Here is a 24326-nt window from a genome sequence, read left to right as displayed (position 1 = left end):
ATAAAACAGGTTTTTTGTATCACTAATTGTCCAGTACGATTACAGCATACAGTATTATTGTCACTGCTACATTTCTGTAACGCGTACCAGAAATTATTTCCACTGCTAATTAATTACCGTTGAGCTCAAAGGTCCTATTAATAAACGGTTAAGGAATGTGTATTTATGAAGACAATTTGTGAGACTGGTAAACTTATGATACGTACGATGGTCTTTCGTTCTACACGGTGCATTTCAAGGTCCTGCACCCATCCGTCGGTAAACTGTACCTGGGCTTGTTGCAGTGACCTGAAGTTACTATCGTGCCAAACTAGGTATCCCCGACAGAATTTGTTTCCCCTGCGTCGGGAGCACACGCTGGACTGTCCAAATCACGGACAAACAGTATCCCACATTGTTGATTTTTAGTTTACAAACACTTCTTATAATGACTGACTACTCCTGACATTTTTGAGATCTTAGCTCTTTATACAACGAAGTTATAGTGGGATACAAATAATATCAGGCTGGTCCTGCCACAATTTGTTCCCCCTGTGTAAATCACGGACAAACAGTATCCCACATTGCTGATTTTTCGTTCACAAACACTTCTTATTATGACGCATTTCTCCTGAAACTTTGGAGGATTTAGCTCTTTATATAATAAAGTTACAGGAGAATAAAAATAGTTATTAGCCAAAATGTTTATGGTTTATTAAAATAATCCCATCTGATACCCCGTGAGCAATAAATATATAATTTTCTGTTGTAACCCTCAAACTGAATGGTAATGTAACGATACTAATTTTTCACAAAATGAAAACATCAGTACTTCCTGCATGCTCCCAGCACAGGGGAAACAAATTCTGTCGGGGATACCTACTTTGGCACGACACCGGTCCTACAACCGCATCCAAGAATAACATGCAGCTTATCTCAGAACTGTCGGTGAAAATTATCCTTGGAGCTAGGTTTAATTTAGCTGCATTTTAAAGAGGTGCAATTTCACAATTTGTGTATATTTTCTAAGTTCACTATTTTGTCATGTGTTGAGAAAAACACAGATTTAAAAATTACATGGTCTAATATTTACATTTAGCATAACTGCAACATTATTTTTTTGTTTTTTTCTTTTTAAAGACTCGAAAGGACTTGAAATTCAAAATTTCAGACTTGTGACTTTACTCGGACTTTTACACCAGTGACTTGAGACTCGACTCTGACTTGCCTGACATTACTTGAGACTTGACTTGAGACTTGAGGATAAAGACTTGAGACTTACTTGAGACTTGCAAAACAATGACTTGGTCCCACCTCTGGCTTTATCAAGTTTTATTTTCAGCGCTGTGTATTTTTCCTGCACGTCTTCAAGCTTGCAGTCCGTTTGTTTCTGTTTAATTTCTTGTTGCTTTTGTTCTTGAAGCAACTCTTTATTTTTGTTCAGTGTTTTATCAAGCTTTACCTGAAGCGCTTTGTATTTTTCCTCCATGCCTTGGAGTTTGCACTGCTTCATGTCCTGTTGTTGTTTTTCTTGGAGGAGTTCTTAATTTTTTTTGCAGAGCTTCATTAAGCTTGATTTGCAAGCCTTTGTTGTGTTTCTCCATGTCCTGGAGCTTGAAATCCATTTCCTTCTGTTTTATCTCCTGTAGCCTTTTTTCTTGAAGAAACTCTTCATTTGTGTGCGGTCTTTCATCAAGCTTTACTTGCAGCTCCTGATTCTTTTTGTCCTTCAGCACTAGTTTTTCTAGTGCTCTATCAAGCTTTGCTTGGAGCTCAAAGTTTCTTCCCTGCATTTCTAGGAGTTCCATTTCTTTCAACTTTTGAATATCTTCCTTTTCTAGAAGCTGGTTGAATGATTTGTCTACTTGATCAGGAAGTTGAATTTTGTCTTCCTGATCACAAAGAGGAGAGTTGGGCTTTACTGTTTTTTTCTGTTTTCTCTGAGACATGTTTGAATCTGTAAACTGTCACTCTGTTTATATCTGAATTAACTAATTTCAAGAAACTGTTGCAATTACCTGGACTGCCTCAGCCCAGGTGATGTAACATTAGCAGACAGAGGGTTTGATGTTGCAGAATCTTTGGAGCTGTACCATGCTGAACTGAAGAGCCCAGCTTTCACCAAAAGGAAGAACTAACTGGGCCCTAGATTGCCCAATCAAATCTCTTAATGCCACCTGCCCTCTCCTACATTAACTGTGGGCTCACCTTGTAGAACAGAGTTGAGTGTGGAAGAAATGGCAAAAATATGGAGCTGAAAAGCTGAGAGAGAAAAAGAAATGATAAATAAATCAATGTGTCAAATTAACTGACATGTTAGCTGGTAGAGTGCCCACTGCATTATATATATATCATCTCTTTTTTATAATAAATAATCAAAAACTTTATTTAAACTAAGATTTTAAAAAATATGTGCAGTGATTGATGTGCTCTCAGACATGTGCTTCAATCCACACACAAATACAAAACAATCTGACCACACGTACAACTGTTTCACAAACTCTATAAAGCATTCACACTCCAATGGATGCATCAGAAAGCAGCTTGGGATTACAATCTTGTCCAAGGATATTTCGCCTGCAGACCGGAGCAGCCAGGGATCAAACCAGAAAACTTTCTGATCAAAAGCTGACTTGTGCTAAATGCTGAACGGCAGCCAACCCATTTTAGCCATTTAATGAATGTGCCATTTAATCTTGGCTGCAGCCAAGATTAAATGGCACATTCATTAATTACAGAGTTACGGATTGTTACATGGAACTCAAAAGAAATAATGAACCCATCTCGTGTCCTGTGTCTTCTATAGCTGTCTGTACTTTTACCTCCAAAGTTCATCAGCAAACATGTTTGCAGGCCTCTAATTATCAGGCTGTACTCAAGCGCTTGAATTCAACCTAAAAGCTGTGCTGTCATACAGAACCAAGTACCCTCCGCGGAAACTATAGCTAATGTCACAACTGGATCTGATGAGACAGCTATGATTTCTGGACTCGAAGTAAATAATCCTGAATCAATTTATACAACATCAGTTTGTTTGTTTTGCTTTCATAACAAATAGTTTGAGCCATATACAAATACAGAAGTGACAAATGGAAACATATTTACAATCCAAAGTCAGACTAACAGTTTTCAGTAGCACAGTCTTTTATTTACAGTCTGCTTCTCCTGGTGGTAAACCTCTATCACATGTTTGGATTAAAAATTAGGCCTATATAGCTGCTGGTTCCAGCTTAAGCAATATGTTAAAAATACTAAATTCTTCATTGATTTGAGCTGTGGGGTTTGCTATACACTGGCAGAAAATTGTAGAGTAAATGGTGAAAACGAACAAACCAAATAACAAGATCCTTGAATTCCATCTTTTTTATTAACAGAAACTCCAACAAATTTGTGCCCAATTGATGATGTTTGGGACATGAAAAGTCCAGTCCAGCAGGTGGCGGTAATGCGCCTTAAAGCTTTAACCGCCAAAAAATACAAGAGCAGAAGAAGAAGAAGCCGAGTTCCCGCTTTATGGCGTTTTTCTCTCCGATTATTGTCAAGACTGATTTAAAGGTAAGCACCGAGCTAATATTAATCCGAGTCTAGTTAATCTTGAGTTTAGCTCCTGAATGAGGCTTTCTGTTGCTCTCCTCGGTGTCTCTTCTCAAGTTTTTGTGAACAAGTTGGAAAAAAAAATCTGACTAAATTGACTCAAGCTGCTTTAAACTAATTTACAGAAAGATATCAGCAAAAGGTTGTGAAACACAGAGAAGAAAAGAATTTTATTAGAAGAAAGCTTTTAAATGAGCTCATTGTAATCAGAGTTTCTGTTGTTTTATTAGTCTGTTATTAAGGCTACTTAGCATCTCTGTGGCACCTGCACAGCTTATGAATGCAGCTTGCTAACTAAGCTAGCTAGCGCCACCCTTCTTCCATATAAGGTCACTTCCGGCTCCAAAAGACCCAACATGTTGGCGGTAAAAGTGCTATAATGAAATACATTTATGAGAAATGTAAAAATAAATGTGTTCCAGGCTAAAACACAGCTGCCTTTATCAGCGCAAAGTTGTGATGAGGCTTACTCAGATGATGGCTCAGATTTCTACACCCACTCGGATATACAGATGAAATCAAGACAAGTACATCAATACAAAAATTCACACGATTGTTCAAAATATAATAAATTGCATGAATATAGGAAATCTTCCTCTCAGTGACTGAGTTGTCTCATTGTGTCCTCATTTTTTATAAATCAAGGCCTGAGTAACCCAACCTTAAGTCTTCATTAAGGTTTTTGTCACATAGATAGAAAATAAACTCAGAGATTAAGCGGCTGTTATAAACAGAGTGATTAGTTTATGTAAAAAATGTAGTTTGTTGTTGTTCTGGTTTACGTGCTGAAAATGGTTTTATTTGTGTATGTTCAATGTGTTAGACTTGTACATAGTTAAATATATGATCAAATAATGTTGAATCCTGGATATGGATTTGTAAGCAATGAAATTTGAAATAAGGGGGTAGGAACAAGAAAACTTCATCCTACTCCTTTTCGAGCACACACATTCTGTAGACATAGATATTTACATGAAAACTTGATGATTTTTAAGTTTTGTTATTTTTATTTTTTTCTGTTGTTATTTCAATTATATTTGCATGTTTGAAATAAATTTTATCTATCTATCTATCTATCTATCTATCTATCTATCTATCATTTCTCACGGCACACGTATATTGTCGGGTTTTTTCTTGGCCAGGGCATATTTTAAAGAGGAATTGCTCTCCTGGTACTGGTGTGCCATACTGCTGAATTTGGTATCGGTGCTCAAACCTTTTGTGTTTGTTTCAAACAAGTTGTCCACCCAGGGAAGCTAAAATGTGTTCTGTGTGTTCTCAGATGAACATATGAGACACTTTGACTCTTCAGTGCAGTGTGGAGCTTAACAAAGTTCTGTTTTGTGTCCCAGCTGATCAGGAGGAGGAGAAGAGTCTGACGGAGCAGCAGAGGAAATTTCAGCTACTTGGACTCAGTTCAGCCACTGCAGAGAAAACAATGAGCTCAAAACAGAAGGTGACAGATACTAGTGTTAAGAAATACTCCATTAAAAGCTGAAGTACTGATATGTATATTTTATGCTAAACTAAATGAACCTTGTGCAATAATAATGTAATGTAGAAATAATGTATACAATGTATACAATGCCTACATCTTAGACGGTGACGTTGCCTCTAAACATCAAAATGAGCAGGAAGATGTTAAAGTGGGATTCAGCAGGATTCAACCCTAACATCAGCTGTAGTGGCTCAGTGTGGGGAAAAGGGTCACAGCTCACAATCATTTCTATTGAGAGCTCCAGTAGATTTTTTTTAATGTGCAGGCTGTGATCAGCTGACCTGCTGCTCTCTGTGAATTCATCCAGATGTCAGCAGATGTTTCACGAGTTGTCCTGGCTGATTTCCTTTCTCTACACTGACAGTACACTGTCTTTATATTATACACTATACTGTTGGTATGTGGGTGGAGCTCAGTGAATGAATGTCAGCATCATGAGCTTAAGTTTAAGTTAATCTCTGCTACACTTGATGTAATCTAACTCTGACATGAGCACCACAGTCACTGTGCACCAGTCACACACTGTTCTTTACTTAAATCCATCACATTACAGTAAACTTGCCTGCTTATCCTGCACTAACCTGCAGAGGATTTTACTGCAGTCTTTAAATCACATTGTGAGACAAACTGCACACAAACAGTTTGTGTGTTTACTGATGTTTGTTGGGCTGATAGAATCGCTGCATTTGAAATTACCTGCCACATAAAAAATATTACTCCATTTATTCTCGCTCGTCTTCTGTATTGCTAACTAGATGTTGAAATACCGCGACCGCAACTTATCAGCACCTGCAGTCGTTCAGGTTCTGGTGGTGTTTGGTGCCACACTCCACCTTCAGGTTTAAAACTAGTGTTAATGGAGGGAGTTTGAAGCTTCAGTTTGTTTAATGACTGCATTTCACTCACTGCCTCTGTATCTCTGTCACTGCAGGACCAACGTGGACCGAGAAGTCAGCGCTCTCAGGAGGCCGACAAACCTCACAGAAGCAAGAGAGAGAAAAAAAACACCTGTGACGAGTGTGGGAAGGATTTTACCTGGAAGTCTAAACTAAAACAACATCAGCTCATCCACACTGGAGAGAGACCGTTCAGCTGTGACTTGTGTGGAAGGTCGTTTTCCTGGAAGAATGCCCTAAAAACACACCAAGTCGTCCACAGTGGAGTTAAAGCTTACAGCTGTGATCAGTGTGGCAGAGCTTTTACTCGAAGTAGCCACTTGCAGAGACATCTAGTTACCCACTCTGGAGTTAAGGCATACAGCTGTGACATCTGTGGAAAAACTTTCAGCCAGCTATGGAGCCGAAATATACACCTACGCATTCACTCTGGAGAAGATGTGTACTGGTGTGATCAGTGTGGTAAATACTTTACAACAGACGCACAGTTACAACACCACATGTTTACCCACACTGAGGAGAGACCTTATCAATGTGACCTGTGTGAGAAGACTTTTAAAACTCCACAGTACCTGAGACAACACCAACAGATCCACACCAGAAAGAGACTCTACAAGTGCAGTTACTGTGAGGTTTGTATTTTTATTTTATTCTTGTAAGTTCAGTCTGACTGTTTGGAACAAGTCTGCTCATTAAATTGTGTTAGCATGTTAGCACTTCTACTGCACCGAAGAGTAGCTCTGAGCCATTATTCAGGTTTTCATTTCATTTAAGTGTAAGTCAGATGTTACTGTAATATTAAATAAGTATTGCTGTAGTATTATGGTGGTAGTATTGTAGTTATTGTAGCCCAGTAAACTGAGTGTGTTAATTGAAACAGTAAAATGTAACTGGACGTCTGCAGAGATGCTCTTTATTTCAGGCGACTTTCAGGATAAAAGTGTTGAAGGACTGACTTACACGGTCTTTGTGTCTTTGTTTAGAAGCAGAGCGACACAGATGGATCCACTTCTCAACCCTGTCATCGCTGTGGTGGTGGGAAAGACTTTCGTTGTGACATCTGTGGAAAAACTTTCAGTCAGCAAGCCAGCCTAAAAATACATCAACGTAAACACACTGGAGACAAACTGAAATACTGCAAAGAATGTGGGAGAAGCTTCCCCACATCAGCTGAGTTAAAACAACATGAACTCTTTCACAGTGGGGTCAAGAAGCACCTCTGTGATCAGTGTGGGTCATCCTTCACCACTGCAGGTCACCTTAAAACACACAAACGAGTCCACACAGGAGCGAAACCATACAAGTGCAGACACTGTGACAAAAGCTTCTCACAGTCAGGTAATCGTAACAAGCATGAACGTACACACATGGAAGGAAACTACAGCTGTGAGCAGTGTGACAAGAGCTTCAGTAATCTCAGTTCATACTCTGCACACAAACGATCCCACGTTACTACTAAACTGTTTCACTGTTACCACTGTGCCAAAACATTCACTTCATCATCTGCTCTGTGCAAACATCAGCGCGATCACGCAGGGCTGAAATCGTTCCCATCACAGGATCAGAGTGAATCTGAAGAGAGAGAAACATCCTCTGGTTTCAGAGTCCAACTTAAAACCCTGGAGATCAGGCTCCACAGAGTTCAGGTCGGCTCTCCTTAAGTTTAAGTTAAAGTTCAAATGAGGCTGTGAATCAAACTTCCTGTAGTTCCATTTTAATCTTTATAAATTGTTCTTCTGTTTGTGTTCAGTCGTTACCTTTTTTTTCAGTGGTTGGATTAAAAATCAGTTTTCTGTTGTTCAAGTTTTTATTGAATGTATTTTGTTAAATAAAGTTAAAAAAATGTTAAATAAAGAATTGTTTGAACGACAAAGATTTTGAGCCATGATGTCATTTCCTGTATTTCAGAGTAAAGACTGAAGTGACAAATGGAAACATGTTTACAGTCATGGAATAAACACTGATGGGTCATCTGTAGGAAGTTCTATTGCTGACCTGACAGACTCGACCTTGTTTACAAAGAAAGAAAGGAACTGATGACATGTGTCAGCAGAGGCTTTCAGGGTTGTTTAGAGTAGAGCTGATAGTCTTAAAGAGAACACGGCGATTATGACAATTTAACACAATGATCTGAGAAAAATATCTGTTTCTTTCATTTTTACTGTATTCTGATCAAATTTCCAACATTCTTTTAACATTTCAAAAGAATTTGTCTTTCTTCCACTTTCACACTTGGCCCTAAAAACACCAACATCCGTGCATCACCCTTGTGTCAGTCTAATGAACCTAACATGTGAGTGATACATAACACACATTCACACTGGCTGCATATATCAGTCCGGGGGGGCAGAGCAGAACTCTGTATGAATCAGACGCGCTCACATATTCAGGCTTTCCAGAGGCGTTTACCATCAGAAGAAGCAGAACAATGAATCATCAGCACCCTGCAGAAGAACACAGCAAGCAACAACTCTAACAATAAAGACGTGCTGGAGCCAAAAGATGCAGATAGCGAGTTTTAAACGATAACGCACAGGATCAAAGGGGGAGAGGGTAAAAACCCACTGCCTCCTGAGATAAAGATCAGCAAGTCAAGCTGGCAGCAGACGACACAAAACGCTCTCTGGAGGAGGCGGCGACTGTGGAGCAGGCCGACGGAGAGGCGGATCGGCAGACAGGAAGCTCCCGGGGTCCCACAACAAGATGTTGCGCGTCAGACTGGAGCAGGATATCCCCATGTTGGTGACACTGCCCATCGAGGTACAGCCCAACTTGGCAAACCAACCCTTCCCTTTCTTGGACACCACACTGGCTGATCTGGGCATCCAAGACTGAGTCTCACTCCGTGTGGGGACGTTTTTTTGTTTTTGTTTGTTTTTTAAGAAGCAATCATGTGTATATATTCAGCTCAGAGCTGAAGGAGAGGGTGGTTTGGGTTGACAACAAGAAGACCCATCCTAGAGGTACGGCGGTGGGATCCAACTGCAGGGATGTGGTCAGATGGCAGTCTGTGGAAATCAGGTGACAGTGAGAGCAACTTGATTTTCCTATTTTGTCCTTCAGATACGAGTGAAAGCCCAGATGCCAGGAGACAAGCAGCTCCAGGAGGTCCTGTACAGCACCGAGGTCCACACTGACCGCTCCTTCTGCTGCACTGGAATGGATATCCTGCCCTGGAAACAGACGTGTGCAGGTCTAGAAGCAGTTTAAATCCCATACTTTTTTGATCTGTGAGGCTCTTAATGTCACGTCTGCAGCCATGAAAGTCAGCTCAGGGTTTCTTGATTCTGATTTTTCTTTGCTGTGTCACATTTAGCTCATATCTGCATTGCCATGCCCTGAAAACAAGCTGCCGGGCTTTAGTCAGGCTCAGGGACAACGGGAGATCTGAGGAGCAACACAATGAGAACAACTAAAACTGAACAAACTTAACATCTGATTACCTTTTTTATTTGTAAGAAAAAGTTTAACATGAACGCGCCAACTGTCCACAGCAAAGCTTATTATGACAAGACTGCTTTTATTCAGTGATGTCAAAGTGTCATCACTTCATACCTCTGAACTGACATTAGATGTATTGCATACCTTGTTAGAATTACACTGTTGAAGCATTTGTAAAAAGCTTCTGTCCTTGTTAATTTATGTTTTAGGATAAGTTTTTGGGCTGTGTAAGGTCACAGGTTGCATTTCTGAGCAGAGTAGTAAAGGTAAAGTAAGTGTTTTCAAAACTAGCCACTCAGCATGTGTACAAACAGTGAGAAATCTCTGAAGAAAACCGTTTGAAGGAGCAAGAGCACACGTGTTTCTCCACAGGTTAAAGCCCGCTTTAATAATCAATATGAATCAAAGACTTCTGTCAACACAAAATAAATGTAAGGAAACACTTTCCTGTGCAACATCCAGTTTCTATAACTGACGACAAGCTTGGACCACAGTGATCTAAACTCATCCTCTACATTGGAAATGTAAACAAATGTAAATGTGGTTTTTACTGTACCAGAGCAGGGCTGTGTGTGTAGAGCACAGCCAGGCAGCTGAACACTGTATTGTTCTCTTTTTGGTCCTCTTCGAGCGGGAGACGAGCCACCAAAGCTGGCAACACCGGTCAGTGAACACATTCAGTTTTCAGGCCCCTCTTCTGTGGAACCAGCTTCCAGTTTGGATTCAGAAGACAAGATTTCAAGATTAGGCTTAAAACTTTCCTCTTTGGTAAAGTATATATTTAGGGCTGGACCAGGTGACCCTGAATCCTCCCTTAGTTATGCTGCAATAGATGTAGCCTGCCGGGGATTCCCATGATGCATTGAGTTTTTCCTTTCCAGTCTCCTTTCTCACTCAGTATGAGTTAATAGACCTCTCTGCATTGAATCATATCTGTTATTAACCTCTGTCTCTCTTCCACAGCAGGTCTTTTATCCTGTCTTCCTTCTCTCACCCCAACCGGTCACAGAAGATGGCCCCGCCCCTCCCTGAGCCTGGTTCTGCTGGAGGTTTCTTCCTGTTAAAAGGGAGTTTTTCCTTCCCACTGTCGCCAAAGTGCTTGCTCATAGGGGGTCATATGATTGTTGGGTTTTTCTCTGTATCTATGAAGCGCCTTGAGGTGACTTTTGTTGTGATTTGGCGCTATATAAATAAAATTGAATTGAATTGAATTGAATTATCTGAGGAAGAAGCAGAGTTGGTTTGTTTCCAGCTGAAATCATCCAGGCTCAGGAATTTGAATCGATCCACATCATTTCTGCTTGAACTAGAGAACATGAGTGTCGACTTACATTTGGTCTGTGAGACACATGTCATAGTGACAGTATTTGGGTTAATATGGCATTACTCACCCTGGTCGCATTTCTTCAATATCAGGCACCAAGTTCAGGAACTCGTTCTCTTGCAGCCCGCGCAAGGTAGGAGGTCTCCAGAGTGGGAACCATCGGGAAGTTTTCACAGTCTGAGCAGGAGGGACTGGAGGCACGTGAGCTGTTCTCAGGGGTCCTTTAACACAAATCACACCAAGTTAGAATCAAATAGATAACCTGTCAATAACCGTTTGCAGATCGAGGTCAATGTTCCTAAAAATATGTTTACTTCTGGCCCATGGAGCCACAGCGCGAGTCCGACAGAGAGGGGCAGGTAGAGGAAGGGGTGAGGGTGGCACTGCTGAAGCTCGTCACGGATGGATCACGTCCGATCGGTGAGATGAGAGAAAGCTGAAGTGAAACAACAGCAGGATGAGGTAGACGTCAATATAGGAACTCCCTGATGTGACACAGAAAGGCTATTTTTTTATTTCTTTGTATTATTTCTCACCTTGCAGTCACTGATGCTGTTCACCAGCTGCTTGTATTCAGTATTGAAGGTGTGTGTCAGAAGGCGCAGGCACTACAACACAACAGGAACAAGACTGATCAGCTCCGAGCAGAGAAGGAAGAAGGCAGCAACAAGAACGCCCACTAAGCCCACGTTTTTCTCACCTTGGTGGCCAGCTCCTTCTCACGCTTTCAAAGGTGGTGCTGGAGATCTGCGAGGAGACGGAGGTGGACGTGGACAGAGTGCCGGAGCTCACGCTGGGGGACAGAGACTCACTCAGGGACTTGGTGGTGGGAGCTGTTCCCACGGGAGCCGCCTCTCCCAGAAGGTGACGGGTCTTTTCCACCTGGACGAAAGATGGGGGCGAATGTGAGGTGGGGAGAAGAGGGGAGGTTAGTCATGTAAAGTCTGTACTCTAAGAAAAAACTTTTTAGAATAGCACTTTGGTCTTTGAGTTGAAAAGTCATTTTTCCCTCTACGATATTAAACAGATTTATTTCTTTATGAATCTTTTAAGGCCCCACCTCCTGCAGCTGCTCCATCTTCTCCAGCTCCCACTGGTGCTCTAGGATGAGGCTATCTCCTCTGGGCCTCCAGCCGGCCAGGTTCTCCTCTCCACGCACATAAGCCACTGATGTGTCCAGGACCTTCCTCCTCCTCCTCTGCATCCCTGCTCAGGACATGAGCCCTCATTAGGATGAAGCTCTCCACAGAATTATGATAAAACAGCTGCCGTTCTTTAAACATGTTTCATGGCCGCTCACCTGGGCTTCCAGTGTCAGACATCTTACACAAGCTCAGCTCGTAGATCCCAGTCACTCGGTTGCTATATTGAAGCAGAAGTTTTGAACAAGGAAACTTTGTAACAGGGCAGATATCTTTGATTGTGAAACAGAGATGGCCACAGTGCAGCAGCCCAGATTTACCAGTCAGGAGTTTTGGAGTATCCAGTCCCAAAGAGGTTCTTGAGAGAACGGGGTGGGGAAATCTTGGCGTCTCGGGAGTAAAAGACCATGCAGATGTCTTTGGTGATAATGGCAGGCTGGATGCAATGGTCCAGCTGCAGAGAGGAGATAAAGGGTGTGTGTTAGACACGATGACATCAAGAGACTTAAAAACACGTACAAACAGGTACAACACGGCGGAGCAGCGGCTGACCTCCAGATACGCAGATAAGGTCATGTAGATCTTCTCTCCGTAGGGAGTGACGCGGTTGAGCAGGAGGGAACCTTTTAAGGGTGTTTTTATTTGTGCTCCCTGGCCTGGAAATAAACGGTTTCCGATCAGACCTGCTTCATCTTTGTGCCCTTGGTATCTGACTCGCTTGCTCCCCCATGCATTTTAAAAGAATCCTTCTCTTCAGCATGAAGTTCTGGCACAGCTTTAGTGTCTGCATTACATGTACACAAAGACAGAAACATTCAATGATAAAAACACACAGTGGAATAAAATTGTAAGACGTCATCAGTTGATGCAGTTTAAGGACACTTGTTGTTCTGTGCAGTCTCACCTGGAGCTCACGCTTCTAGTTCATGCCATCATCACCAAAGATTCTTCAATTAATAGTTTAAAGATGTCCATGAATGCACTGCTAACTGCTCTTCACCCTGATAAAAATCAACATGCATTTAGAATAAGAAACACTTTTACAAAACCAAAAGCTTCACTGTACTTAGTGATTTATACGTCTACAAAACAGGTTCAGTTTGTAACTGAGAGAGCGGCTCAGTGGCGCTGAATTATATTTCCAATAGAAACACAATTTCATATGTTGTAGTAACAACACACTGCCACAAGATGTCAGCCTAGGCCTACTTTAACATGCTGTTCCAGTACAAAAGAAAAAGTGACAGAGCCTTGAAAGAGTGACAGAGACACTTTTTATGAACTCATCTGTAATGTGTCACCTTTTCTGTAGGATGAAGAAGTGCGTCCCTTCTTTTAAAGTAAATACAGGCTTACAAAGATCCTCTAAACATGTTTCTGAAATAATCCTAAACACAATCATTAAATCAAAAATGCAAGAAACTATTTATTTAATCACTCTTCTTAACTTAATTCCTTAACTTAGTAAAAAAAAAAAAAAAAATAGACAAGAACTTTTCTTCTGTCTCACCTCTGTCAGTTTTCATGCTGTTGCAAGAACAGGTGGAGGTGCAGGTGGAACTTTGACTTCAGTGTGGTTTGTATGTGCAGGCAGGAGTCTGACATCTCAGGACAGCAGAGGGTTGTCGAGCACGGTGACTCCTGCTGCGACACCCCCGTCTGACTGTCCTGAGCTCTTGGTCCTCAGCAGACGGCCCACACACTCATTCATCACCATGTCTTTACCCTGCCTGTAAGAAAACCAAGAAAAGGCTAACATTAGAAACAGCCACCAACCAATCCCTTTTACTCCACCACCCAAAAACCAGTGAGAAACACTAGTTAGTATTAACTTGGAATCAAAGTGCACTAATCCCCAGGCTCCCAGCATAACATACAGTCCAACACAAACTCCACAAACTGTCTTGCTTCAGCTGACTTTCCTTCACCTTCTCTCCAAACAATCTGTTGTGCTCTTTTCAGCACAAAGCCACACTCCTGCTCACTGATCCTCACCTCTTTTTAACCTAGTCTCAGCAACTTTGTCCCATAGCTTGCACATCCTTTCCACACTCAGAAAAATAAAGGTGCCAACTGGAACCAAAAGTGGTTCTTTAGACTGATGCCATAGAAGAACCTTTTTTGGTGCCACAAAGAACCTTTCAAACAATGGTTCTTTGAAGAACCATTTCTTTCAGTGGTTCATTGAAGAACCATTAAAGGTGCCCCAAAGAACCATCAAGAAATGGTTCTTTGGGGCACCTTTAATGGTTTTTCAAAGAACCATTTTTAAAAAGGTTCTTCAAATGGTTCTTTAAAAGAACCATTTTAAAGAACCTTTTTTGAGTGGTTCTTTAAAAAACCATTTTAAATCTTTCAAAATAAAATGCATCATAAATTGAATTTGAGCAGGGTAAAATAAATACGAGCACAGCATAGACATATATTAATGGTTTATTGTCATTTTGTAGTTACCAAAACACAAAAAGGCATTTTAACCCTCAGCACAACATCACTACTAATACATGTCACATATTAGTGTTTTAAACAGTAATAATTAAATATATTGGCTATACTATATATATATATATATATATATATATATATATATATATATATATATATATATATATATATATATATATATATATATATATATCTCAAAGTCAAAGTCAACTTTATTTGTCGATTCTGCCACATGTACAGGACATACAGAGAATAGAAATTGCGTTACTCTCAATCCCTAGATAAATAGCAAATGAACATTTAAATATATTTAAATATAAAAGTGATTAAAAATGCAAGTAAAATAATTAAAAAGTAAAAATTTAAATAAATACAATTTTACATATAACAAGAAAGCTATACAATATACAATATAATGGGTAAGTGACATTGAGTGTAAACCAGGCAGAGTAGTGCAAATAGGCAAATGGAGATTTAGTAGTGTACGGTAAGAGAAAGTGTAACAACAAAGTATATATATATATATATATATATATATATATATACTATATCTACAGATAACACAACAAATAATACATGTATTGTTTAATTAATAAAACATCAGAAAGTGATAAAACACGTTAGAAATAGCAATAGCTTCATAACAGACCAATAAATCAACACATTTTCATCAGCAGATGTTTGCATGTTCAGTAAAAACATTTCAACAACAAGTTTATGATTAAAATGATCAATGAACTTCAGCCTTACGCTCTGTAATGTACTTTTCATGTTGTACTCATGGCCCTTTGTTAGTCCAGTTTAGGACAATGTCTCTGACGTATGTTTCATATCAAATATATGTCATATCAAAACAAGCCCACACCTGCAGTTGTTTCAGTTTTTCACTGGTGTTTCCTGTCAGCTGGTCAACCTCACTCAGGCGGACATCCATATCAGCCAACCAAACGACAAGTTCCTCCCTTTGTGCTTCAAATCCCTCCCACTCTGAGACAAGGAGCTGAAAGAGAGAGAAAAGAGTCAATTATAAAGAAGAGAGAAAAGTGAAACCCTCCTCAGAAGGTCTGACTCGCATACCTGCAGTTGACCTGTGATGGACTCCAGTTTGGCGTTCACGTCATCCCTCGCCGATGCCAGCAGCAGAGTCTGCAGGGTGCCCTGGAAGAGCTGAGTTAAGGTTCGACTCCTCCTGGTCAGGCTCTCCAGCTGGATGACCCGAGGTCTCCCCTCTCGCCGCTGCCTCTGAACACACAAACACAAATTGCATCTGAAGCAGGAGGTGCAGATTTTTTTTGCTATTCTTTTCTAAATCCAGGCTAGATCACGTGGAGGTATTTGGAAAACTGTTTTGGCCAGTGGACGACTGTTGTCTTGCAGAAAGTCAAATCAATCAAACATATGCGATACACAATCAATTCACAAGAACACATTGTAAAAAATAAGTCCAGTTCTTGCCTGATTTCAAGTGAAATCTGCATCAAAACAGGGTGACAGAAGTAAAACGAGTGCACAAAGCCTCACTTTGTACAAGCCTGCTATTACAGTTCTCCTCTATGCAGACGACTTTCCTGTTTTCAAGGCACAACTTGGATCTGCTGTACGAATCTTATGGATACACACTAAATGAAATAATAGTGTGCATGACTCCAGATTCTGATCCCTCATCCTAATATGGTCCCAACATAGCAACAGCAATAAAGCAAATGTTGAGGCTTCAAAATACAAAGTCCATAAACCAATGGCTGACATGGGTTTTATCATAAGGGTGATAAATATACAGATTTCAGTCTGTCTTAGAGATTTGATTTTCATTTACCTGCAGATGCACTATACGTACCTGCTCCATGGTTTTTCACAACATTTTGCATATCACTATTTAATACAGGAAGTACGTGAACTAAAACAAGTCATCGGTCTTTGTGAGAGGACCATATTAATGAAACAAACCTCAATGACATCATAGGGATCCCTAAAGATGCTCCTGCTGCTTCTCTTCCTCCTCATCCTAAGCTTCCTTCTTCTTGTCCTCGCCTTCCATCCAATTGTAATTCAATCTAATTGTGTTTCTGCCCCTCCTCTTCCTCATTTTGTTGGAGCTGTGAACACAGTTAATGTGAATCTGGATTAATTTGTGCAAACAAGAAAAATCTACAGCTTTTTGGTCAGAGGTGCTCTTGTGATTTAAGCCAGGTAGAGTAGATTTATGTGTTGATGCTACCTGCTTCAGCTCTGGCTGCTGAGTGATATTTACACCCTGGCTGGATTACAAACTTTAACCATGTGCTGAACTTTGGCCCAGCGTTGATACCTCTTGTTAGTATAACGACCTCTTCTTAGCTTGTATGTATGATGTATGATGGTGGATAAATGAAATATACAAAAAAATTTAACTATATTACAAAAGAACATCTATCTTGGAAACATCAAATGACCGGAGCATAACTTGTCAACTAGTCCGAAACTAAGTTATGCAGGAACAGTCAAAGACACACCTTCTCATGTTTGAAACCATTGTTTGAAAGGTTCTTTGTGGCACCAAAAAAGGTTCTTCTATGGCATCAGTCTAAAGAACCACGTTCTATTCATTTCTATATAATTCTATTAGACAATAAAGAGTTATCTAATCTAATTATTCATTCAAAACACTTATGCATAGCTGTATTTTATACAGCTCATACAGAATTCAAAGTACAGGTTCATGTGAGTATTTAATGTACGGCTCAGATCTACAGACTTTCAGAGTTTCTAGAGCAGACACAGAGCTCACGTCATAACAGGCTTCAGGCGCCATTTTAGTGACTTTAACAATATATTAAATTTTAATTTCGGTCTAGCTGACATTAGGTTATGTACGCAGCACGCAACTGAACCACATATTTTAGAAGCCAAAGGTTCAAATTAGCTGGGAGCAGCTTCACTTAATTATAACAGTGGTTTTGTTAGGAAAACAGTTTCTGTATACCGGATACTAAATTGCGCTGACCTCAACGGCTAACGTATCTAGCTAATCGCTACTGTTAGCACAACATTAACAGCAAGCTACAATGACGAGTAACAAAAACAAAACAGTAATAAGGTTTTAATGGAAATGTTTTACCTTTTCTAACAGTCCCAGAATCCACAGCTTCAAAGTCCAGCAGGTACTGAAGACTGTTATCCGCCTCGCTGTCACCGTCCGTGAGTTTTTTTTCCCGAAAGGTCAAGGCCTGCCGCTCGCACACTCTGTCTGCGCATGCGCATCCCAACGACTGACCCCCTCCGTCCGCTCCCGGGAGGTTATAGTATGACGTGTTCTGACGTCACTCTCTCTCCCTGTCATTTATTTGGCTCGAAACACATATTAACAAATTGCTCAGTGATGAACAACTACTCAGATCATTTACCTAAGTTGTGATTTGTCAAAACGAAGTGTGTGTTTATTACACTGACATTCTGTTCTGCAATTGTTATTTACTTGTATCTTATAATTTGACTTTACATACTGCTGGGTGGTTTGTAAAGTTTACAATAATTAGTATTATCATTATGCTGTATTTTCAAAAATATATAATAATCTCAAAAGTAATGCCTTGGAGTAGAAAATGGTAATGCTTTATTAAAATTTAAAACTAAAGTACAGTATTTGAATGTGTGTATTGTGTCTACTGTTTGTTAACTCACCATATTCATAATGTGTTTGTGGGGTTAGGGGTGTGTGTGTGTGTGTGTGTGTGGGGGGGGGGGGGGGGGGGGTTAGGGTCTTTAGGCTTTGGCCCCCCACCCCTGCCACCAGTATATTTTTAAGCAAATATTTCTAACTTTTATTTGAATATTCAGTTTCCTACCATCTTCTCTTAAAGGGTAATTGCCAGGTAACCTGCCCTCCCCCTTCGCACACACATGCACACAAAGAAAACACACAGTATAATTCACAGCCTCATTATAGTGAATAAATATTTATGCCATTTACACCATCAAACTTAGATTGCTAAGGATGAAGAACCTTTTGTTCTTTAAAGAACCATTTGTAATAGCTGAAGAACCATCCACAAAATAAAAAGGTTCTTTGACGTATGATGGTTCTTTAAAGAACCATGAAGCCATCTGAAGAACCATTTAAGAACCATAATTTTTCTGAGTGCCTCATTGTTACAGAGGAAAGACTCTATAGTGAGAAACAGCTGAGGGGGAAACACTGATCTGGAAACGTCTGAGTGTTACAGAGGATATACATAGCACTGTGGTTCAGTGTCACACAATCACAAACAAATACAGCAAAGTACTAAAAAGGGTGTTGCCTCCAAAGATTGCTTTTACTGCATGTGTTTCAGCGTCTTTACGGAAGGCTGCGAAATAAAAAGATGCTCATATTCACTTGCATTTGTTACCCTGTTGTTATCTTCATGTCGGTTACCTTCACGTGCTGCTCTTTGGCAGTTTTACAGATTTTATTCTGAACATCTTTCTGAAGTGACTGGTTTTTGCTTGTATTCAGCAGAAACTGGAAACTAATCCAACTTGCTGAATGTATTTACACAGTCTTGTTTGCCTCCAGTGCAGTGTCTTTGTCACAAATGTGAGAAACAAATTAAAAGGTGATCATGCCAAAAGGTAGTGAAATTAATACAAAATTGTGAAGGCAAAGTGCCAGAAGAGTAAATACATGGTCACAAACTGTGTATCAGGTAAAATTGTCTAAGTGAGGGTTATGCTTGTGTTTTACTATAACACCATCTAGTGGATATCTAGTGCTCATTGTTCTTTGACAAATACTTTCAAATAGCTTCACAGTGCAAAGCAACCAGAACTGAAGGCAGATACAGTAAAGGCCTCGCAAGGGAGGAAACAACATTTGATATCTATGAGTTCTACACTCCAAACGGTCAATTATTAACAAAAAAACGTGCTTGTTCAATCCAATTTGAGCCTTTGAAAATGGGGGGATTGTATGAAAAAGGCCTAACTCCTGAACGAGCATTTTCAAGGATTTCAAGCACCTGTACCTGTTCAATGTTCACTTGAAAGACCCCCTTATAAAGTACTTCTAGCTGAAATGATGAGGACAAAATCCATGCTGCTTGTTTGTGAAAAATCTGAAAGTTGTGGCTGTATAGACAAACACAGTGAAAAATTTCTGAAGTCTCAGTGTCTCCCTGTGTGTTGATGCAGAATGTGTGCACACAGAAGACTCAGTGCCAGTTATCAATTTAGTTATTTATTTTTTGCACTGCATTAGATAACATCAAAATAGTGTTTTCAAAAATGACAATAATATTCCCAATTGTGTTATTTTTATGTTGTAATCTTTATGAAAAAACTTAAAAAACAAACAAACAAAAACAAAACACCTACCTCATAATCTTTTGAGTCTGGTATATGGCGGGGCGCTGTGGACACCCAAGTTTGTGAATGCAATAGCTCAAGAACGAGACAATGTAGAATTTTTTAATTAATACCATGGTAGCATTTACTAAAAATCTCTGTAAGGTTTAAATCTCAGGGACCTTGACTTCAAGGTCAGAGCTTAACTTTTCTAAAGAAAAGAGGATTTTCCCATTTATAAAACATGTATGTCTACTAGGAGGCTAAAGGTTAGCACTATATTTAAAAAGAGTTACAAACAACAATTAGATGATGCTTAAAGCTGGTTTATTTAATAAACATCCAGTTTATTTCCAATTTGGATCAAATTATGTCTGATTGAAGGACTGATGTAATGGTAAGTTGTCCGCTGCTCCGCTTTGAATATTGGTAAGAACTTGACACAGAGATTACTTAATGGATTTTAAGCAAAATTGTGCCTTAGTTCAAGAACATATTCATCAGTTGTTTTTATGTTTTTAGGCTTTTTTTCCCTTTTCAATTTTCACAAGAATTGCTAGTTCCCCTAGAGTTTTGGCCACCTCAACAATCAAGTGATTCCCTATGAGCAAGCAATGAGCGACAGTGGGAAGGAAAAACTCCCTTCTAAAAGGAAGAAACCTTCGACAGAACCAGGCTCTTAAAGGGACAGCCATCTGTCGCGACTGGTTGGGGTGGGGGGAGTGAAAATTAAAAAAGACAAAAAAGCCAAAGTGATCATTATTGGAGCAGCTTAATTAATTCTTGCAATGTAATCTGCTGTTAATGGCTTTTTACAATCCCTGTTTGTGTTTTTGTCATTTTTGTCCGTGGTTGAAGCAATGCTGGAGATTGATTCTCTATGATCTTTCTGTTTTGAAGGCTGCTGAGAGACCACAAGGTTTGGTCCCCGTTTGCTACTCATGTCAGGGAGAACTCTTAGAGAGGCCAGGACTGAAAAAGGGGTGGTGGAGAACCTCCGAGGGTGTTATGCGCTGGTTTGGATCCAATGCTAACATCTCTTTGATTAGGCTGACAAATACATTTTGGATTTTTTCCTTGCCCCACATTATACTCAGCATTAGTCCAAGGTCATCGAGGCACTTAAGTTTTATGGATCGAGTGTCGTTGGACTGATAATCTGTTTCATCTTGAAATTGTCTTTCGGTCTTAAATGTCCAGTGTTGTCCGTTGTAGTTGTCTTTTATGAAATAGTTATCAGTGTAAAAGCCAGAGTCTAAAACATGATCTGGTGGCTGTCCCTGGGTCTGTATGATGAATTTCAAAACATCATAATCATTTCTCCCAGGGTAGAAAGGATACCCAGTAGCAAGCTCCACAGCTACCAGCCCCAGGGACCACATGTCTATTGCTTCATTAAATAGACTACCAATCATAACCTCAGGTGCTTTATAACCAACCGTCCCCACACAGTCACCAGGAATCACTGTAGATGCGGGACATGCAATGCCAAAGTCTATAAGTTTGACTTTGATGGGACACTCATAGCGGTCCACAACCATTATGTTTCCAGGTTTGAGGTCAGCATGCACTATTCCCAAAGAACCCAGGTGGGACAAGGCATTTGTGAGTTGATGTAAAATTGGCCTGATTTCGCTTATGGGGAGACCCTGGTTTTCCGGGTCCTCTATGTAGTCCCACAGGCTTTGGTCAAGGAGTTCAAAATTTAAGCAGATGCGGTCACCGTCGATGAAAAAGTCGTTCCATTGAACAATGTTGCATCTATCTGCATCCAAGCCTCGCAGCTGCTCCAGGATGAGAATTTCCATTTTTGCCTGTTGGAGAATTTTAGGGTTATTTTTGTTGACTTTAATAGCAACAACTTTGTTGGTTTTTGTATTGCAACATTTGGTTACAATACCAAAGCCCCCTTCTCCAAGGAAACCCTCGACCTCGTAGTGACCTCCCAAAAGGGTCCCTTTAGATATTTCAAGATCATCTATAGAGGAGGATGTGTTGGCTGATGCGTTGACGTATTCTTGTTGAGAAAATTCTTCTGAGTATTGGGAACTGCAGCTGATTTTCTGTGATTCTTCTCTTTTGCAACTAGAAGGCTGCTGAGAGACCACAAGGTTTTGTCCCCCTGTGCTACTCATGTCAGTGCAGGGAGAACTCTTAGAGAGGCCAGGATTGAAAAAGGGGTGGTGGAGAACCTCCGAGGGTGTTATGCGCTGGTTTGGATCCAATGCTAACATCTCTTTGATTAGGCTGACAAATACATTTTGGATTTTTTCCCAGCCCCACATTATACTCAGCATTAGTCCAAGGTCATCGAGGCACTTAAGTTTTATGGATCGAGTGTCGTTGGACTGATAATCTGTTTCATCTTGAAATTGTCTTTCGGTCTTAAATGTCCAGCGTTGTCCGTTGTAGTTGTCTTTTATGAAATAGTTATCAGTGTAAAAGCCAGAGTCTAAAACATGATCTGGTGGCTGTCCCTGGGTCTGTATGATGAATTTCAAAACATCATAATCATTTCTCCCAGGGTAGAAAGGATACCCAGTAGCAAGCTCCACAGCTACCAGCCCCAGGGACCACATGTCTATTGCTTCATTAAATAGACTACCAATCATAACCTCAGGTGCTTTATAACCAACCGTCCCCACACAGTCACCAGGAATCACTGTAGATGCGGGACATGCAATGCCAAAGTCTATAAGTTTGACTTTGATGGGACACTCATAGCAGTCCACAACCATTATGTTTCCAGGTTTGAGGTCAGCATGCACTATTCCCACAGAACCCAGGTGGGACAGGGCATTTGTGAGTTGATGTAAAATTGGCCTGATTTCGCTTATGGGGAGACCCTGGTTTTCCGGGTCCTCTATGTAGTCCCACAGGCTTTGGTCAAGGAGTTCAAAATTTAAGCAGATGCGGTCACCGTCGATGAAAAAGTCGTTCCATTGAACAATGTTGCATCTATCTGCATCCAAGCCTCGCAGCTGCTCCAGGATGAGAATTTCCATTTTTGCCTGTTGCAGAATTTCAGGGTTATTTTTGTTGACTTTGATAGCAACAAATTCGTTGGTTTTTGTATTGCAACATTTGGTTACAATACCAAAGCCCCCTTCTCCAAGGAAACCCTCGACCTCGTAGTGACCTCCCAAAAAGGTCCCTTTAGATATTTCAAGATCATCTATAGAGGAGGATGTGTTGGCTGATGCGTTGACGTATTCTTGTTGAGAAAATTCTTCTGAGGTTTGGGAACTGCAGCTGATTTTCTGTGATTCTTCTCTTTTGCAACTAGAAGGCTGCTGAGAGACCACAAGGTTTTGTCCCCCTGTGCTACTCATGTCAGTGCAGGGAGAACTCTTAGAGAGGCCAGGATTGAAAAAGGGGTGGTGGAGAACCTCCGAGGGTGTTATGCGCTGGTTTGGATCCAATGCTAACATCTCTTTGATTAGGCTGACAAATACATTTTGGATTTTTTCCCAACACCCCCTTATCTTCAGTAGTTGTTCAAGGTCATCGAGGCACTTAAGTTTTATGCATCGAGTGTCCTTGGACTGACAACCTGTCTCATCTTGAAATTGTCTTTCGGTCTTAAATGTCCAGTGTTGTCCGTTGTAGTTGTCTTTTATGAAATAGTTATCAGTGTAAAAGCCAGAGTCTAAAACATGATCTGGTGGCTGTCCCTGGGTCTGTATGATGAATTTCAAAACATCATAATCATTTCTCCCAGGGTAGAAAGGATACCCAGTAGCAAGCTCCACAGCTACCAGCCCCAGGGACCACATGTCTATTGCTTCATTAAATAGACTACCAATCATAACCTCAGGTGCTTTATAACCAACCGTCCCCACACAGTCACCAGGAATCACTGTAGATGCGGGACATGCAAAACCAAAGTCTGTAAGTTTGACTTTGATGGGACACTCATAGCGGTCCACAACCATTATGTTTCCAGGTTTGAGGTCAGCATGCACTATTCCCAAAGAACCCAGGTGGGACAGGGCATTTGCGAGCTGAAATAACACTGGCCTGATTTCTGTTACTGGGAGAACCCGGTTCCTCCGGTACCGCATGTACTGCCACAGGCTTTCATCGAGGAGTTCAAAATTTAAGCAGATGCGGTCACTGTCGATGAAAAAGTCATTCCATTTAACAATGTTGCATCTATCTGCATCCAAGCCTCGCAGCTTCTCCAGTATGTAAATTTCCATTTTCGCCTGTTGCAGAATTTCAGGGTCGCTCTTGTTGACTTTAATAGCAACGACTTTGTTGGTTTTTGTATTGCAACATTTGGTTACAATACCAAAGCCCCCTTCTTCAAGGAAACCCTCGACCTTGTAGTGACCTCCCAAAAGGGTCCCTTTACATATTTCAAGATGATTTGAGGTGAAAGTCATCTTGACTGAAATGTGTTTGTTTGCTCAGTGAATTGGTGAGAACGTTTAAAAAAAATTTCAGTGACTCTGAAGAGGTTTACAAATACTTTCAAATATAGCTCTGGTCGAACGTTTGAAGGCTGCGAACAAACTGACTAAAACTTGCTGCTCCTGACCCCTATTTATAGAAAAACTTCAAAGGCTCAAAGGCATGTGCTTGTGACATCCTCACATGTCCTTGTGACATCATCACATGTCCTTGTGACATCATCACTCTTCATGAATCAGATTGTCACATGACATTTTAGAATGGGGATGTTTTTTTTTAAAACCGTTTTC

General features: G+C 40.5%; 3 protein-coding genes across 3 annotated transcripts in view; 1 reads left to right on the top strand and 2 right to left on the bottom strand.

Moving 5' to 3' along the window:
• LOC146661737 (uncharacterized) overlaps positions 1 to 8061 on the top strand; it is a 275594-nt gene extending 267533 nt beyond the window's left edge. The window contains exons 4-5 of the mRNA XM_085418260.1: positions 6003 to 6599; positions 6951 to 8061. Of these exons, the coding sequence (XP_085274386.1) occupies positions 6003 to 6599; positions 6951 to 7628 (1275 nt within the window). The 3' untranslated portion in view covers positions 7629 to 8061. The remainder of the gene's footprint in view (positions 1 to 6002; positions 6600 to 6950) is intronic.
• A 2985-nt stretch (positions 8062 to 11046) lies between these two features.
• LOC146661736 (kinesin-like protein KIF1B) lies at positions 11047 to 13862 on the bottom strand. Its single transcript, XM_085418235.1, has 9 exons — positions 13752 to 13862; positions 13385 to 13604; positions 12779 to 12875; positions 12427 to 12658; positions 12195 to 12328; positions 12033 to 12094; positions 11793 to 11938; positions 11433 to 11614; positions 11047 to 11362 (listed from the first exon to the last, which is right to left on the bottom strand). Exons 4-9 carry the CDS (start codon positions 12448 to 12450, stop codon positions 11341 to 11343), a joined length of 570 nt encoding a protein of 189 aa, XP_085274361.1. The 5' UTR covers positions 12451 to 12658; positions 12779 to 12875; positions 13385 to 13604; positions 13752 to 13862; the 3' UTR covers positions 11047 to 11340.
• Positions 13863 to 20564: 6702 nt separating this feature from the next.
• On the bottom strand, positions 20565 to 24008 carry LOC146661735 (uncharacterized). The gene has a single exon (XM_085419502.1). The coding sequence runs from the start codon at positions 24006 to 24008 to the stop codon at positions 20565 to 20567; it is 3444 nt and encodes a 1147-aa protein (XP_085275628.1).
• Between the last annotated feature and the right edge of the window lie 318 nt (positions 24009 to 24326).

Source organism: Rhamphochromis longiceps, linkage group LG9 (genome assembly GCF_057381845.1).
Source record: "Rhamphochromis longiceps isolate RC_006_pf linkage group LG9, R_longiceps_female_GT1.1, whole genome shotgun sequence".
In the NCBI taxonomy this organism is placed as follows: domain Eukaryota; kingdom Metazoa; phylum Chordata; class Actinopteri; order Cichliformes; family Cichlidae; genus Rhamphochromis; species Rhamphochromis longiceps.
Note: the sequence above shows the minus strand (reverse complement) of the source record. Positions and strands in the feature narration are given on the sequence as shown.

Excerpts from the sequence above, each read along its gene's own strand:
- LOC146661735 (XM_085419502.1), bottom strand. The coding sequence starts at position 24,008 with ATGACTTTCACCTCAAATCATCTTGAAATATGTAAAGGGACCCTTTTG.
- LOC146661736 (XM_085418235.1), bottom strand. The coding sequence starts at position 12,450 with ATGACCTTATCTGCGTATCTGGAG. Across the intron at positions 12,329-12,426 it reads CCTTATCTGCGTATCTGGAG|CTGGACCATTGCATCCAGCC; the intron begins GTCAGCCGCTGC and ends TCCTCTCTGCAG. Across the intron at positions 11,615-11,792 it reads AGATGGAGCAGCTGCAGGAG|GTGGAAAAGACCCGTCACCT; the intron begins GTGGGGCCTTAA and ends TCTTTCGTCCAG.